The sequence below is a fragment of the Myotis nattereri genome (genome assembly GCF_964212035.1).
Source record: "Myotis nattereri genome assembly, chromosome: 10".
Classification (NCBI taxonomy): Eukaryota; Metazoa; Chordata; class Mammalia; order Chiroptera; family Vespertilionidae; genus Myotis; species Myotis nattereri.
In genome coordinates, this window is record NC_138085.1 from 58,478,355 (window position 1) to 58,497,812 (window position 19,458).

Sequence of the window (19,458 nt, forward strand, 5' to 3'; positions counted from 1 at the left end):
CCTCTTTCCTCCTTCCCCCTCCTGGGCAGGGGAGGGAGGAAACCCGAGAGAGGAAGCCGGGCGTTGAAGGAAGGGACTTCGCGATAAGGGCGGCGGCCCCATTGGCCCAGAGGCTGTGTGGGCGCGTCCCATTGGCTCCTTGGCCGGAATCCCCGCCCCTCTCCTCCCCGCCCATCCGCCCCTCCCCCCGCCGGCCCGTGGCCCTCCCCCGCGGTCCTGGCCAGCCCCGCGACGGGGAGGGACCGACTGGGCGAGTGGAGGCTCCGGCGGTGTCAATGGCTCCTCCTGCCACGGAGCAGCAGCAGAAGCCGCGGCGACGGGGCTGAGGAGGAGGAGGAGGAAGGTTCCTTTAAGGAGGAGGAACGACGACGCCTCTTTTTCCCCCTATCTCCTCCTTTCATACTCATTTCCCCTTCGCTGAGGAGAGAAGGGGGAGGAGAGAGAAGAGGCCGAAGAAAGAGAGAGAAAAATTCCTCTCCGAAATCTCTTTCAGGGGGTGTGGGGGGAGGAAGAGAGAAAAAAAGCCGGGCGCCCCCTGCTCCCTCCCTCCCTCCTCTCCCTCTCCTTCTCCCTTCCTCGCCCGCCCGCCCGCCCACTGCCCCCGCCGCCCGAGACGCCGCTCTGGAGTCGGCGGGCCCGGGGTCTGTCTCCGCCGCCGCCGACGCCGCGCTTCGCCTCGGAGCCCCAGGCGGGCGGACGCCCTTTCTTTCTTTCTCTCGCTCTGCCCGTCTCTCGGTCTCCGTCCCTCGCGGCCGCCCCGCCCGGCGGCCTCGGCCTTCCCCGTGCGTCAGGCCCGCCCGCCCGGCCTCGCTCGGTCTTCGTCTCCGCGGGCCTTTCTCTGCCTTCGGGGGCTCGCTCGGCCCCTCCGCCCTCACCGCCTCCCCTGCCCCTCGCTCCCTTTCCTTCCTCCCCTCCTCCCCACCCCTTTCTCCGGCCCGGGAGCTCGCTGTGCGTGTGCGTGTGTGTGTCCCTCCGCCAACGCCGCCACCTCAGCCCGGCAAATGAACTCCGTCCGAGCCGCCAACCGGAGACCCAGGCGAGTGTCGCGGCCGCGCCCGGTGCAGCAACAGCAGCAGCAGCCCCCGCAGCAGCCGCCGCCGCAGCCGCCCCAGCAGCAGCCGCCGCCGCAGCAGCAGCAGCCTCCGCCGCCGCCGCAGCAACAGCAGCCTCCGCCGCCGCCGCCGCCGCCTCCGCCGCTGCCCCAGGAGCGGAACAACGCCGGCGAGAGGGGTAAGGCCGCGCTCCTCCCCGCCGCCCGCGGCTCGGGCGCCCGGCCGTTGGGGACCCGCGGGGAAGGGAGGCCGGGCGAGCGGGGTGGGCCGGGACGCCCGGGGGTGGGAGACGGAGGCCAACCGGAGGGGGGTCCCCGGTGCCGCAGTGTCAGCCGCCCCGGGCCCGGCCGGCAGGAAAAGCCGCGGCTTCCCCGCTCGCCCGGGCTCTCCCTCAGGCCGCGCTTTGTTTGGTTTCGGGGCTCGGCACCCTCTACCCCCACCCTCCCCTGTGGCTTCCAGGCTGCCTCTCGGACCCCCGGAGCCTGTGGAGGGCGGGGGTGGCGAAGGTGGCGACTCGCCCCCTTCCTGCCGCCGTGCCCGCTTCAGTCTCCCCCTTCCCGAGGGGCGGTGGGGGAAGGCGCCGGGAGTGCTCGGGCGGCGGGGCTGGCTGGGGAACTTGTTTTCCCCCTTTTCTCCGCCAGCCCCCCCTTCCTGTGGAGGAGGGGAGAGGGGGAACCGGAGTGGTCCGTGGTGTGGGCCGGGGAACTTGTTTCCCCCGCCCCCCCGCCCTCGTCACGGGGTAGGGGGAGCAGCGACTCCTCTCCCAGCCCCATAATGTTTGCTGCGCAGTTTGGCTTTAGTTACAGAACCCCTGGCAGCACCCGTTAAATGAAGACCTTTCAGTAAATAAATGCAGAATCCATCGGCCATTTCCAGCCCCCTCCCTCGCGTGCAGTGCAGTTACCCTTAACGTTCTGTCGACACCCCTCCAGCCGGCTCTCCCCCAGTGAACCCCACGCCGCCGCCGTACTACCCTCCACCTCCTAGTGGGGTTTGGACGCCCCTTCCATGGAGCTGGCCGTGTGTGTGTGTGTGTGTGTGTGTGTGTCGTGTGTGTTGTGTCCAAGGCCTAGTGAAATGTGTCATTTGGACCCAACTGTGCAGCTCTGTCTGGTAACCACCATTGTCTAAGGGCTGAGGCTCCCGGGGGTTGGATTCTTGCTTTAGCAAAAATAATGTTCAGTTCTACTTGGACGATGTGGTTATTTTGGGAGGTTTATGAGGCTGGGTGTTACACCTTGGTCTCTAAACGTAACTATTCTCTTTATTAATTAGCTGCGCTCAGTGGGGTGGAGGTCAATACCATATTTATGTGCCCGGTTGTTGTTTTTAGGAGGAGGGGAATTGTTAGGAGACATTTTGCCTGTTTTCATTGGCCGATTAAGGTTAATTTCACATGCGTTGGTTGTCACACCTCCTTGGATGAAGGGAATTGAGATTAAATGCTTTTTAAAAATTATACCTTTTTTCCTTAAAAACTGTTTCATTGTTGTACTTGATCAGAATAATTAAAATGAAAGGGAGATGATAATCTGAAAAATAGTTTAAAGGGTTTTCACTAGTCACTGTTACAGATAGTCCTTGAGAAAGCAGTTTGCTGTATATTGCTTGAAAGAATGTGATGTTTCAAGCCAGGTAGAGGTTTTGTGCAACATTATTGATAAATATGTTTTAATCATTCTTTAACACATTTACCAATTTTTTTGTAAGTTAAAAATATTTGTAGTTTCATCATTTCCTTTCTCATTTGCATATTAGGGTTCGCCTGTGTTCCATTCAAATAATATTCAAGTCTCCTTCTAGAATTGGCACTATCCATAATAGAATTGACAAATTTTTTTTGAGAAAACAGTGACACTGGATTGAAATCCTAGCATAGTACTCTGTTGCTAGATGAAAAGCTTTTTCAGGATGTACCGATTTGTTAATATTAGCACCGAGTCACATTCTTTCTGCCATACTTAATTTAGTTCCATTATATGTTTTTAAATGTTCTGAATCTCCTTTTCATAATTTGTAATGTCAAACTTAGCTGAGGTACTTTTCTCTTGGACACTTCATTTGTGTGCAATTATTAGCTACTAAAGTCTGTTTCCTTTTGAAGTTGACTGGGTTGTTGGTAGTCACATGCCAGAGTGTCAGTTTTCTTTTCATTAATGTCCATAAGCTAAGATATTCATGAATCAAAATTTTAGTATGTATCTAACCAAATGGTAAATCAAATTCACTGTAGAATTGTTGCCTTGCTGCAGCTAGTAGAAATTGTTCTGGAGATTCTATGTTGGCACAGAAGGGAAAAGAACTTGCTGATTAGTCTTCAGGGAAAATACTGTGGATCTTTTAGAGGGCAAATAAATGCCCTCAAAATGAAGAAAACAAAGATGAATTAAAAGACTAAAAATAATATTTTGCTACCTTTGCGTAAAAATGTAACTCTTTGAAAAATAGTGTTTTGTTTACATTTTTAAAAAATGTACATTTCACATAATGATCAGAAGTTAACCAAGAAGAATACTTTTTATTTTAAAAGTTTTATGGAGCATGCAAAGTATCACCATTCCTGGTTTGGATAGGAGGTTTTGTTGTTTAAGAATGTGCTAGGTTTCATAATTTTGACAAGGCAATTAAGGAACTACAGCTAACATGGTGTGTGCGTGTGTGTGCGTGTGTGTGTTTACTAGCTCTTAATGGATATGTAACTTGCATTAAGAGCCTTGGATGGAGTTATTATTGGATCAGACAACTTTTCAGGAAGGGAATTGAAGAAGTGAGACTGTTTTAAGACAAGTTAATTCAATCTATATAAAAATCACATTTATTTTACATAAAGGATGAGCTTTTGACTCTTTAACGGTAATAAAGTAGTTACAAGGTATAGTACGCTTTTCAAGCAAAAATTCTGTCAGAACTGGTTTTTAGTTGCTTCTTTGCCCACAGGTTAATTGGCCCGAAAACTTTCTTGACATATCCTTACACACACACACACACACACACACACACACACACACACACACACACACACACACACCATGGCATGCACGCCAAGCCAATGTTTGAAGAAGAAACAACCTCATAGAGTGAAAGCTTATGAGGACTTTTCAAAGTGTTCCATGGGAGAGAATTTCTTACAGTAATAGTCAACCAAATCATTAGTTCTTTTAATTTTTTAATTTAAATTCCTGAATTTAGGATTTCACATACCACTTTAAGATAATAGAAAATACTTTGTGTTCCACACAGGGACTTTGATAATATATTCCAGAGTCAATGAAACTGAAAGTAGTGTGGGGTTGAATATTTTATATTTTTCTTTTAAAATGCTAGAAGGATTTTAGTGTTTACAACTTATTCTGAATTTATCTATTTGGTTGGTAGTGATTTTCTAGAGGTATAAGGAAAGCTTACAAGTCTGCAGAAGTGCTATGTAGTTTTTAGTTGTTAAAATTTATTACTTTGAATAAGTAATAAATGCATATACCTGCCCTCCGCTACCATATTCTCCTACCTGGGATCAATACTATTAGTTTCTCATTTGTCATGTTTTAATAAAAAATGAAATTTGGCATCTGAAAATAATCTTGATATGGAAGTTTTTGAAAATGGGTGTGATTTTTGTTCCAGTTATTGGAAAATTCATAAGATTGTTTTGAAGTGCTGATATTTTAACTGATCATTTATAGTTCAAGAAACTTAATAACATTATATAAATGGATTTTGTTATTGTCTAGTCTGAAATGAATGTAGAAAGTAAAAACTTAATCAGTCTCTCAATCCCTTATGTATTTGTAGAATAAAAATATCACCTATGACTCTGAAATTAAAGAGGTTGTTTTTTTTTAACGGAATTTTTGGAAATAATTCAGTAGTATAGTATTACATGAAATATTCCGGATGGAGCTACATATTTATAATATGCAGCAGCCAGGAAACTCCTTCGTGTTCTAGTTATGCATGCTAATTATACTGTCTAAGGGATTGTTCTGGCCCATGATCATTTACCTTCAGATTTTCTTACTACTTGTAGAATAAGGAACTTCTGCAACCTTTCTAGATAGATTTCTGGGTAAGGAACATGATTTTTCCTGTTTAGGAATTAAGTACTGTATGTTACTATTCTCCCATCTGGTAGCTAAACCTTCAAAATATTTACTTCCCATTTGAGGAAAGATGCTGCCCAACGATGTGATACGCTGTGTGTGTGTGTGTGTGTGTGTGTGTGTGTGTGTAGCCTGTTTTCTCAAAACTTATAAATTATTTGAGGAATACAAATGGGATAATGACAGTGCTGATGTCAAAGTTCTGCTGATTAGTCCTAAGGGTTGTGCATGTACTGCTTTTCTCTTTACTGGAAATTCTGGCCAGCAATCTTGGAGACACCAGGTAAGGTAAGAACCATCAATAGATCCTGACTTGTTAGTGAGGACCCTTGGACTTAGATTGGCAGAATTCAAGGCTAATGAGTATTTTCTTAGGTGTTGTTGTTTTTTCTATTTGTTTTAACTTTGAAAATTTATAAATGATCTATAATGAGTTATTTGAACTTGAGTTATCTTATTGTTTCTATTTATTACTAAAAGGTTACTCTTATTTTGTGTCTGTCTTGTCCCACGGGTCTCTGAAGGGTTATTCTGATTTAGACTTCTCATTTCACTAGTTTATCAGCTCTTGGAATTGCATTCTTGCCTTCCAGAGAACTCTGGTTAATCTGAGATTGCTAGCTCAAGATACCCCCGAATTGTGGTTGTTACCTTCTAAAAATAAAGTTATAAAGAAGTAAAATATAAGGGACGAGACATTTGGGTAGTATTATGGAAAAAGCTCAGAATTAGACCTATCTAGACCTGGATTCTAAGTCTGGCTACACTACTAACGAGCTGCTTGACATGGAGCAAGCAATATATTGGAGTCTTTGTTATCTTTTAAATGGGGCTGATAACACTTGCTTTATGGGAAAATTGTGAGAATAAGAGATAGTAAAGTACCCAGCACATGGTAGATGCTCAATAAATAGCAGTTCTTTTAAATATTAATAGTAAAGGAATGGAGTGGACTGTATGTAAAACTAAATCCAGGAGATAAAAATGTGCATGAGTCATTAAGAGTTTCTGACATCCCCCAATATGCAATCTAGGTGACTTGTAAATCACTAATCTTACATTTAATGAATTGAAATATTCTTTGAAGAAAGAATGAAAAAACAGAATAGTGATAAACATTGACTGTTTTGCTTATGTCCTAGAGTCTTTGCCGGACACTTTCTTAGGTACTATCTCATTTAACCCTTAACAATTCCATAAGGTGGACATTACACAACAGTGAATATGCACAGTATGTAGCAGAGAAGAATTTTTAAACTGATTTATGTCACCTGGTTTTTCCATAAACAAGGGGAGACAACAAAATGCATTTGGCATAATGTCTCCATCACTTTTCGGGAGGAAATAACCTAGCCTTTGGAAAGCACATCTGTCCCCTATCCTATCCCATCTATCCTATTGGAGACTGATCTCATGCCCTTATTGTTAAATCATCTGGTTTCACATTTTCTGAGTTAACCTTCTGATTATAATTTCACCTCTCATGTAAATTTATCTCCTGAAGAGATTGCACTGATTGGCCAGCATGTTTTCTAGCTTGTTGATGAGATCACTAAGTACTCACTGTACAAAGAGGGGTAGATTTCCTTTGAATTGCTCATAAGTTATGAATAAAGGATGTTAGGTCATTTTAGCTCATAGTTATAAACTGGATTGTTTCAGAAAGGAAAAAATGTGAGTTAAATTAGACTTCAGCAGTAATTTTGACAGGTTTGTGGACTAATTCTTTCCTCACTATAGTTTGGTGTTTTTACATGCATAGGTTGGGATTTTGTATATGTTTGGTTAATACAAGATATGTATTTAAACTTAATCCTTAGAAAATAGGGAAATGAAACCAACTAACTTCCTTTACATAATTTATTTTAGTTGAAGGCAAATATTGAAAATATTTAGTTTACTTTGAAAATGAATGTACTGTGTGTGTGTGTGTGTGTTTTTTTTTCATTTTAAAACACCCAAAATAAGATAGCTTGTATAAAGCAAATGTAAGTTCTGTATGTTAGTTGCTTACTCTCCCAATTTCTAAAAATACAATTGTCAAATGTTCTGCCCTTCAAACAAATGGAAAATTGTGTGACTGTTTTTAAAAAAGGAGAAAAAAATAATGCTATTCTATCAAATGGTGGCTAAGCCTTAAAAAACATAAAAGAATATTTCCACATCTCATGAGAGATGAGGTGTCATTCATCTATTTTTTGAAGAGAGCCTACTTTTCTATTTCCTCAAATCTCAAAAATTATTTAGTGATAGAAATGGAGTAGCAGTCCATATTTTAAAATTATTTTTCTAGTAACAGTGATAATCTTCATTTCACTATTTTCCCTTAGTGTACCACAACACTCATTTTCCAGATGGTCGAGTTGGGTTGTGTCAAAATCTTTGACTTGAAACTTTTTCATTAGTATGAAATTAATTGGCTATTAAGTGGGTTCAACCTATGGTATTGGTTTCTTTAGTACTAGGTATTGATAACTGACTTGAATCAGTTTAGCCTTTGCTAGCTTGCCAACTCTGGGTTTAGATCTGAGAATTCCTTTTTACAATTAAGTATGATTTTGCACACATGGTCTATAACATAGTATATAACATATAAGATGTGACTTTATGAGAATCTAACACTTCAGAGGAAGGGAGTGGGGGAGAGGAAGAACATAACTATTTTTTATTCACCTGTTATATTTTGAGATGGGCAGGGTTGGTATACAGTACATAATAATGTCACTGGTAATTGTTTCTTCACAGACTATTGATCATATCTTGTTTAAAAAATAAAAACAGGCTTTAAGGAAAATCAGAAGTTAGTACAATTGAACAAATGAAAAGTAGGAGTCTTCCAGGATTGGCAGAGAGGAAAAATGACTGGTTTGAAAGAAATGACGGTGGGTGGAGAAAGTAGCCACAGGAGTAATTCACTATTGTGTACAAATGACTGATATCTTCATAGTCATTTGAATTGCATTTGCATTTTTCAGAAACTGATTACTTAGTCAAGTTTTGGTATTTTAGGACCAGTAAAAGGTAAGAGAAACTAGTGATTTGGATAAAGACTTTTTGGGGGCCGAAACCGGTTTGGCTCAGTGGATAGAGCGTCAGCCTGCGGACTGAGAGGTCCCGGGTTCAATTCCGGTCAAGGGCATGTGCCTGGGTTGTGGGCACATCCCCAGTGGGGGATGTGCAGGAGGCAGCTGATCGATGTTTCTCTCTCATCGATGTTTCTGGCTCTCTCTATCTCTCTCCCTTCCTCTCTGTGAAAAATCAATAAAATATATTAAAAAAAAAAGACTTTTTGGGGGAGTACTTCCTCAGAGGCAAAATAAGCATGTTAGGGAGGGAGAAAGTAGAAAATTCTTGCAAGAATTACTTACCTTACACATTTATTGTTTTTCCTTATCTACTTCTGAACCTAAAATTTTTCTTAAAGTTTCGCTATTTTTTTCCCCCCAAAAGACTAATTTTGGGTAAGGATTGGGATAGAGAGAAGAGAAAGAATTAGATCAGGTAGGAGTGCCAGTATTATGGGTCATTTAAATTAGTAGTGGTCATTTGAATTAGAAATAGTCTACATATAATTATTTCTATATGTGTATATATATTATATATAAGTATATAGTTATTTAAATAATGGAAATAAATTTGGTCTTTTTTAAACTAAGGTTGTAATGAAAGTATACAAGTGCACAAATTGGTGTAGTCAGCTTTAGGACTTTTTCACAATAAAACCAATGTAACCAATAAAACCTAGATCAAGAAATAATGCCCTAGTCAGTTGCTCAGTGGTTAGAGCATTAGACTTCCAAGCAAAGGGTTCTATTCCAATCAAGGGCACGTACCTCAGTTGCAGGTCCTGGTGGGGGCAGGGGAGAGGGGATGTGGGAGGCAACCAATCAATGTGTCTCTATCACATCCATGTTTCTCTCTGTCTCTCCCCCTCCCTTCCATACTCGAAAAAATCAATGGGAAAAAATCCTCAGGTGAGGATTAACAAAAAAAAAGGGGGAAAGAAATAAAACACTATAAGCATATGCCCCCCCCCTTCCCAGTCACTACCCCCAACTCTGTCTTTCTAACAGCTTTGATTAGTTTTACCTGGTTTTGAACCTTATGTAAATGTAATCACCCAATATGTATTCCTACGTGTCTGACTTCTTTCACTAGTATTTGTGAGTTCCATCCATGTTGTTGCTTGTAGCAATAGTTTGTTCATTCTTGTTGCTGTATAATGATACATTGTATGAAGATATTATAATTTATCCATCCTACAGATAGAGTTGTTTTCCTATTTGGTTGTCAGAAATAGTGCTACTATGACCATTTTATATATATCTTTAGGTGCACATACGCACACATTCCCTACCATTGCTTATCTTTTCCCAAAGCAAAACTTTCATTTACTTTACAAGAAATGGAAGATGAAATAGCTCTAAGACAGATATAAATATGGCTTCTCATGATTATATTGATGAAACAGTTGGTGATTTTATTTCAGATAGTAATGAGTATGTGTGTTTTTAAAGTCTTTTGGTATGTCCATTTGCATCCTTTAACAGTTCAATGTTAGTCAGGAAGCTTAATATACTTTAGTTTTTCCCAAAGATCACGGTTTGGGTTATTTGGAGGAGAGAGGAAATCTCTTATTATACTACGGAATTTTTAAAAACACTGTGGCCTTTAATATGTGATTCTGAGCCTTCATTTAAAAAAAACCCAAAAAGAAACTTGGTAGTGATTTAATTTATTGAAGACCTTTCAATAAATAAATACAGAACTTGTTTCTTTTTGCTGCTGCCATAAATATTCTTGTTCCTTCATTTCAATTTGGAACCTTCTTTCTTACTACATTTAAGCTTATCCTTTTAACTCCTATGAAAATACTTTGCTATTGTGTGGTTGGTGGTTTCATTTTATTTCTCTTTTTCTGCATACCTTGGTTATTTTCATTATCTTACATTCAGTTTATTTTAAAATTATAAAACTTTCACAGAAAAAAATTGGAGTACATTTTGCTCTCAAAGTTGTTTTTCTAGTCCTTGAGCAGATCTGTCAGTTACCTGTGTGTCGGAAGAACGTGTATGAGTGCCACTGGCAGCATCATAAGTTCTTCCTCAAGTGAAAGCTTGTGCTTAAGTGCTAGTGGCTTATAAGCTTGTATCCCCTGAGAATGACAGCTGGAACTCTGTTCTCAAGGAACTACTTGCTTGAAACTGATGATATGGTAGCCTTAGATACCAAAAGAGTAAGATTTCAGTATTTCACGTGTGCTCTTCCAGCACTAAGTCCAGTGTTAGTGCAAGCAGTTCTTTCTTGTCTATGACAAGCCGTGTGGAAGAGACTGCCACCGTTTTTTCTTCTTTTTTTAAAACATAGCCACGTTCAGCAAATGTTGCTGTAAAGTTTGAGCATAAGGAGCCAAAGCTTTTTCATAGTTGCTTTTTTTTTCTTCTCGAGTGGTATATTAATCTCATTTCTAAATTAGGGGATTTTGAATAAGGTGGAAACTGAGTTGCTCTAAATCTCTGTATCATTTGAGTTATTAGTATAAATCAGTGAGATCTTGTTCTTGCCTTTTGGAACTTATATTTGAGATAGAGACTGAATTTAAATAACTTTTAAGATCAAGATGAATTGCAAAAAAGTGTGTTGATATTGTTTTCATTGTCTTCTGATGAGAGAGAGAGAGAGAGAGAGAGAGAGAGAGAGAGAGAGATTCCTTTGTTTGTAACCTTTTCCTTAGACTGTAAGACCAGAGTCTGTTAGAGAGTTTTCTGTGAAACACTATTAAGATGGTTTGTTTAAACCCCCTGCTATCTGGTATGTTCTACCCTTTAATTGTTCATTGAATTACCTTTATGTCACGCTTAGAAACTTGTTTCAGCCCAAAGATTAAGCTAAGTTATAGCATTCTTATATAAGTGATTAAGAAAGAAACATGTGCCTAGTAAAGGAATCTACCTGCAGAGTTGGGGTCATTCATCTTGTTTTCGTAATATCATCCTTCTTCATTATAGTCATTGTTTTGCCCTTATATCCAGAAACAAAGTAGGAGGACAGATTAACGTTAGATTACATGTTGCTAGAATCTAAACTCAATTGCAGAGATAAAACAACACTTTTAAGGTTCTTCATAGCATCTGTAAACCCACATACCAAGTAATTATAACTCTCAGGGTACCTTTATGAATTTTTCTAATTCTGTTTTAGTATCTTTATTGCTACATCTAACAGGGAACCTGTTCTGTATTTCTGAGTCATTTGATTTGAGAATCTCTTAGCTAAAATCTTTAAAGCTGAAAAACTAAGCTGGAAGATCTGGGTGTAATGAGTTTATACAAGGTCTGCAAAGTTGTGTGATTTTAGAGGTCTAGGAAAGTGTCAAATACCAATCATTGACATACATTGATCACACACACACACACACACACACACACACACACAGAAATGGAATATGCACTCTTGATTTTGTAAAGTGTCTAAAAATTTTTGGTGAAATGTTAGCAGTAGTGCCTTGTGATGCTGGAGGTAAGGTGATTTTTTGTAACTATTTCTACATTTTTTTTTTCAAATACTATATGGAATCTGGAAGAAGGGAGGTTTGTATTTTTTAAACATTTTTTTATATATATATATATTTTATTGATTTTTTACAGAGAGGAAGGGAGAGAGATAGTCAGAAACATCGATGAGAGAGAAACATCGACCAGCCGCCTCCTGCACATCCCCCAGTGGGGATGTGCCCGCAACCCAGGTACATGCCCTTGACCGGAATCGAACCTGGGACCTTTCAGTCCGCAGGCCGACGCTCTATCCACTGAGCCAAACCGGTTTCGGCAAGGAGGTTTGTATTTTTTAAAAGAATTTAATAGTTCTGATTGTGATGTGAACTTACGTTATTGCTTGGTTTGATGACATAGTCTCCACATAGGTCATTTTAAGTTTGAATAAAAGCTTAAAACTTTCCATTTTTCAATGCTATTGTGTTTTAAGTGGGTATTTATGAAAATTCTTAGTTTTGTATTCACAGTAACTTTAGGATAATAATATCCTATCATTTATAGGATAATTGGTGATCAAAAAATCAGAACTCAGAATTAAAACAAAATTTTATATTTGAACTTTGAGCCAATGATTCTGTCTTTCTAGGATAAGTTTGTGACTATAGATTATGGTAGTAAGTACAAATAGTATTTTAATTACATGCCTGACTGAATGATGAAAGATGGAAATTTATTGTGCAAACAGTTGGATAATTAGAAAAGAGAAATTCACTTGATCACAACAGGTGGCTATTTCTTTTGTATCTTGGTATGGTATGGACTCAGATCTATGTGTTTGGGAATAAATAAGAACGTAGCAATGATTATTAAAAAATAGGCTTTTGAAGCTTAAATTTAGTTATTAGATTTGCAGTTAATTTATCTCACACTCAACTAGTCTTCTGATCATCTTACTTAAAGACTATAAACCTAAACCAAGTGAAAACAAACACTTTTCTATTAAAAAATACATTAAAAACCTTTATTAAAAGAGGTGAACTGTGGTTTTTTTATTTTGTTTTTAAAATAGGGACTACTGGTATGGTTTCGGGCAAATCAGTCTTTGATTTGATAATAATTCCAGATAGAAGTAATCTAGATAATTCTAGATAGTAATAACAGTTTTATGAAGAGCTGATTACAAGTATTTACAGTATTTTTCTGAAACAGTGACTTTTTGGTAGCTGAACAGGGGATAGGAGCAACATATGCCAGATGTAAATAAAGTTTCTATTCTTTTTGGAAGCAGTCATCTTGTTGTGACAGTTGGCAGAAAATTTTTTAAAGTTGTGTTAGGTGGAAGCTACAACTTATAAAAACAGTGCTACCCATTTGCAGATAGACATTTAGTAAATAGTTGTTTTTGTTTCCCTTCAACTTGTCTGTATCCAGATTTGTTCATGTAATTATTAATTTGTTACTAATCATATTAACTTTCATAGATTTTAAAAATAGTATGGAGTTAAGTACCTGTAAAACTAAGATCATGGGCAATAATTTTTAAAAATAGAATCAAAATCAAATTACTTTGAATAGCCTGTTTTTTAAAATAAAATTAAAAAGCAAATGTGGTTTAATCTTTGTAGAAATAACAGGGGAAAAAAAAGAGTAGTCACTTAGAGATGTTTAGCCAGAACTAAATATAGCAGCAAGAGCTATGGACTATAGTTAAATGGATCATCCTAAAGTGTGTGTGCCCATGTAAATACATGGTACTATATCATAGCAATAAGATTTGTAAAATGTTAAAATGGATGGGAAAATATGCCTATTAGAAAAATGTGTTATCCTAAAGAGGGACAAGCTAGCTGTAGCTGGTGGTTCAGTTTGTTGGAGTGTCATTCTGTACACCAAAAGGGTTGTGGGTTCGATTCTGGTCTGGGTGAGTGCTGGAGGCAACCAATGGATGTGTCTCTGTGAAAGTTATGGCTTTCTCTCCCCCTCTCTCCCTCCCTCCCTCCCTCCCTCCCACTCTCTCTAAAAATCAATGGAAAAAAATATCCTTGAGTGAGGATTAACAACAACAACAAAAAAAGATAATTGCAAATTGATTATTCATTTGCAAAAACATTCAGTTACCTACTTTGTTCAGTACCAAGAAATATATTGCAAATGATTAAAGAGCTCAACATTTTTTAAATTTTTTATTGTAGTAAGAACATTTAACAGGTTCTCTTTTAACAAATTTTTGAGTATAATATACTAGTAGTATTGATAACTATAGGTGAAGTATCATAAATCAGGTCTCAAGAACTTATTCATTTTGTATAACTGAATCTTTATGCCCATTGAATATCAAACCCCCATTTCTACTTCCCCCAGCCCCTGGCAACCACCATTCTACTCTGTCTCTATAAATTTAACTATTTTAGATACTGATATAAGTAGAATCATGTGGTATTTGTAATTGGCTTACTTTACTTAGCATAATGTTCTCCAAGTAACAACAGTTTTTAAAAATAAAAGAATTAGATGAACATACTTTTTCCTAAGTAAGGTAAAAAGTAAGTTAAAAATCATTAAATAATGATCAAGAAATTGACTTATTAGGTGCTAATAACGTTAAGGCAAGTGACAGACTGGAAGAAAAAAAATTGCACCTCATCAAACATATGAATGATTCACATAATGCATGAGTTTTCATGAAGAACAATTTAGAGACAAAATATTTAATTATTGAGCTAAAATTTACTCTTTTTAAAGAAGTACCTTTCTCCCTAGCTGGTTTGGCTCGGTGGATAGAGTGTCAGCCTATGGGCTGAAGGGTCCCAGGTTCAGTTCCAGTCAAGGGCACATGCCCAGGATGCGGGCTCCATCCCCAGTTGGGGCATGCAAGAGACAGCCGATCAATGATTGTCTCTCATCATTGATGTTTCTGTCTATCCCTCTCCCTTCCTGTCTGAAATCAGTAAAATAAAATTAAAAAAGAAAAAAGTAGAGGGGAAACTAATCTAAGGGCTGAGATGGTTTCGAAAGACTTCCCAGAGAAAATGGATAACTTAAACTAGATCTTGAAGAATGAGTATGTCACAGATGGCAAAGGGGATTGGGGGTGTGTATTCTTAGTAGGAGGAAATGAGACAGACAAAGGGCATTGGAAGAGTTACCAGAACAGAATTTTTACTCTGTCATCATGCTCTGTTCATTTCTCAGTTCACTTTATGTTGGTGTTTCTTTTCCAAAAAGGAAATTAAAATTGAATTTAGGCACTCTTCTGTCTTCAGGGCTTTACTCTACCAATTGTGGAACAATCTAAATTCTTTAGCCCCAATTCAAAGTCTTCTATACTTTGGCTTCCTGTTTTTCTTTTACATGATTTTTCTTTTGACAGACTAATCTACATATTGTTCTTGAATGAACCATACATATTGCTATCACATATATGTGTGTGCATTTTTTTTTTACTCTGATGTAAAATTTTGCATGTAATTGTTGCTTGACCTCAGTATTTGGTCACTTCCTTTTATGCCCCCATGCCTTCTTGATACCTACATCCCAACCTCAGGTGCTTGCTATTATTTGCAGTTGTTGCTTAATGTGTGAAGGATTATCAGCAAATATTTGATAGTTTATATAGTAAGTGCTATATTCCAAATGTTTTGTTTATAATACTGTTTGGCAATTAAGTTTCTGAAAACTCACCAGAATATGTTTTTTCTTATTAATAGCTATCTACTATAGGTGTATGGACTTGTAATATACAATAGAAATGATGTATAATTTATATATTAAGCATAATAAGAAGAAAATATTTTTGTAAGCAATCAAGTACCAATTAAGCTATCTAGATATCCATGGGAAAGCAACACAAGGAATTTCTGTAATAATTATAATTACTCCTTAGTAGTTGTAATATTTACAGCCAAATTTATTGATTACTCTGTTCTAGGTAGACACTAAATGCTCATTTTATTCTTACAGAAGCTCCTATATGTAGATAATATACCCATTTCACATATGAGGAAACAATTTTAGAGAATTTAAGTAACAAGAGCTAGTAAATGGCAACTGTAGGGTTAGAATCCATGTATTCAGTATCATCTCCCATGTACAAGTTTTTTTAAATACATAGTTTTTAGGATATATTTGTTGCATGAAAATGAGTGCCAATTGCACTACAATTACCTGCTTTTGGAAGGCAGGAGTAGTAAATTATATGTTTCCCAAGAAAATTTTGAAAATTCAGAAAAGCATAAAAAGAAATTGAAAATTAGCAATAAACCCAAATAGAAAATAGGCATTTCTTTTGCTATAAAAATAATATATAGAAACATGCAAAATTACATATAATATTTTCATTGAAATCATGCTATATGTCATTTTATATTTTCCCTTTGTTAACATATATTGTTTTCCCACTAGAAATACATATGCATAAATGTATATATTCTTTGAAAATGATTCTCATTGGCTACTTAATATACTTTATGTATGTACTTGAGTTCATTTTATCGTTTTCCCATTGACTGACAAGGAGGTTACCTCTAAATTTTCTCTATTATATATTGCACTGTAAGGAGAACTAATCAGGATGAGTGCTGTGAGTTCCAGCATTGAGATTCCCCATCTCTCCCAAACAACAATGATTAAACAAGCACACACAATTGATAATCAGACTTTTGGCATGAATATAGCTGCATAAGTTTCTCCCCTCTTAGAACTCATTTTAAAAAATAAGAAGAAAAATGTTTCAACTCCCCATTTTCAGTGAACTGAAAGACATTATATGTAGACTCTAAATTTTATTTTAAGGGCTGTCAAAAGCATCTGAGAAGGGGCAGAAACTGTGAGCTTAAATATACTTACTGAAGTGTTCAACTTGAAGTTCAAAAGCTAAATCTCTTATTTATAATGGCAGGATTGGTGACAGAAATACCTGGTTTGAAAAGGTAGAGCTACGTGCATACAGAGCCAGCCATATGTATAAGAACCAACTTTTCTTTGTATTCTCTATATAGCATCAAAGGAGGAGTCCATGAACTGTGAAGCCTGTCCTTCCTTCACTCCACATCAGTAAATAGCTGGTTCAGGAAAATCCAACTTACTTTATTATTAAAAATACAAAAGAAAATGACACGACAGCAAAACTCAAAAATGAGTGTCTAAAGGACACTCATTAGAAAAATGTCACTACAGAGCAGATGAAAATTGTGACCCAACATTTTACCATACACTTGTTTAGAGTTGAGAAAAACTTTTAAAAGTTCTCTACAAAAGGAGAACATGAAGTAGAAATGCAGGAACTCTGGGAAGAGATGACAAGGTAACAGGAAAAAATAAAATGTGAGAGAATTTTTTTAAAAAATTGAAGAGCAAACACTAGCAAATGCAGATGAAATTGGAAGGAGCCCAAGGAGCAGACTAGACCCGAGGAAAGCACAATAAAGGACATAAGGCTAAAATAAGAAAGATGGACAAAATGAAATGGAAATGAGGATTTTTTAAGTGTTACAAAATGATACAAAAGGATATAGATCCAACACACTTAAAAGTGAAACCTGTGTAATAGAAATTCAGTGCAAAAACAAATTGTTATAAGTACAATGAAAATGTCGCCGAAACCGGTTTGGCTCAGTGGATAGAGCGTCGGCCTGCGGACTGAAAGGTCCCAGGTTCGATTCCGGTCAAGGTCATGTACCTTGGTTGCGGGCACATCCCCAGTAGGAGATGTGCAGGAGGCAGCTGATAGATGTTTCTCTCTCATCGATGTTTCTAACTCTCTCTCTCCCTTCCTCTCTGTAAAAAATCAATAAAATATATATTTTTTAAAAAAGAAGAAAAAAAAAATGTCACAGAACTGAAATTTATATATTGAAAGGGCACCTGTGCCAGAGAAAACTAATCAGAATGGTCATAAAGATAAACAAAGATTCCTTTGGGCAACCAAACATCTTCCTCATCCCCTGCACAAAATCCTTTATAAGGGGTTGATACCAGACTGGCCTCAGATTTTGCCACAACATTCAATACCAGAAATCAGTAGAGTGATGTTTGTAAGATAAAGAATTAAAGTGGGAACCAGATATTTCATATCCAGTCATGCCATTCTTCAAGTATAAAAGATAACAAACAGAACTCAGGGAATATTGTTTACATGAACACTTCTGGAGGAAACTACTAAAGGATAAACTTCAGCCAACCAAGAGACATCTGAGGAAAGGATTGGTAGTAAGCATTGAATACACACACACACACACACACACACACACACACACACACAAAATAGTCCTGAAGTCTAAAACAAATGTAGAGATCATGATGACAGGACATATTATAGACCCTGGTGTTATAGAACTGATAAAACCCAATAAAATTTGAGAGAAGGAAATTTGTGGATTATACATTATAATTACTGGTAGTCAAAAAGATACGTATTAGTAAAGATCACAAATCAAGTAATAGAAGTATAAACATATTTACCACTTTAAAGGAAGCCCTACAGATAACACTATTGATTAAATCAAGTGGAGGAAGGAAAAGGAAACATGTTATTTTGACATTGTTCATAATAAGGAACTAATAGTCATCTAAAGAGGTGGAAATCTAGGGGAATTCTGCTAAGTTAAAATTATAAGAGTAACCACTTGAACAAAAGTATAAATCTTACTAAATTATGGAAAGAACTATAAACTAGTCAAAAAGAAAACATCATATAGTAAAAGAATACTGACAGGCATACACATAACAAAATATACAATACTAAGACCAAACATATCTTAGATATAAAAAGATATAAATAGGCCTATGTCACCTTTAAAAGAAAAAGATCTTTAGATTAGATTCCAGGCTTATGTAGGATGTATACCCACTACAAAATGATTGTGAAAAGTTAACATTTTAAATGATGGGCAAAGTGCCTGGCTAGTGTGGTTCAGTGGTTCAGTGTCGACCTATGAACCAGAGGTCATGGTTTGATTCCTGGTCAGGGCACATGCCCAGGTTGCAGGTGGCAGTCGTTCAGTGATTCTCTCTCATCATTGATGTTTCTATCTCTCTCTCCTTCTCCCTTCCTCCCTGAAATCAATAAAAATACATTTTTTAAAAAATGTAATGATACCCTAAATTCTGTTCACTTTGCCCATCTTTTAAATATATTTTTATTGATTTCAGAGGGGAAGGAAGAGGAAGAGAGAAATAGAAACATCAGTGATGAGAGAGAATCATTGAACAACTGCCTCCTGCATACCCCACACTGGGAATGGAGCCCCCATCCCAGGCATGTGTCCTTGACTGGAATTGAACCTGTGACCCTTCAGCCCATAGGCTCACTCTCTATCCACTGAGCCAAACTGGCTAAGGTTAGGGTTAGGATATCATGATCTTAATGTACAAGATGGATTTCACACTAAAAAGAAGATACTTATTTCTTAAAGAGTTTAATGTAAGTTCAACAGCTGTGTCTTTATATCAATAGCAACAACCTAGGCTAAGCCGAAATTTACAGAAAGTAAGAGAAAAAATGGGAACGTCATTAGTAAGAAGTATTTAATTGCAACAAGCCTTGAACAAATGAAAAGACGCACCATGTTTTCTGGATATGAAGAATAACATTGTAACAGTTCTTATTGAGGTAATTTACAAACTAGTTTTAAAACTAGACAAAAGAAAGAATAATAGCCATAAAAGAAACCAAAATTGCCCTGACCGGTGAGACTCAGTTAGTTGGAGCATCATCCGGACACAGAAAGGTCTCAGATTCGATTCCCAGTCAGGACACATGCCCGGGTTGTAGGCTCCATTCCCAGTGTGAAGTGTGCAGGAGGCAGACATTCAATG

At 38.2% G+C, this 19,458-nt stretch overlaps 1 protein-coding gene across 1 annotated transcript in view; it reads left to right on the top strand.

Moving 5' to 3' along the window:
- Nucleotides 1-228: 228 nt before the first annotated feature.
- Nucleotides 229-19,458, top strand: part of FBXO11 (F-box protein 11) — a 99,328-nt gene continuing 80,098 nt past the window's right edge. Inside the window, exon 1 of the mRNA XM_081100755.1 lies at nt 229-1,230. Within this exon, the coding sequence (XP_080956881.1) occupies nt 1,002-1,230 (229 nt within the window). The 5' untranslated portion in view covers nt 229-1,001. The remainder of the gene's footprint in view (nt 1,231-19,458) is intronic.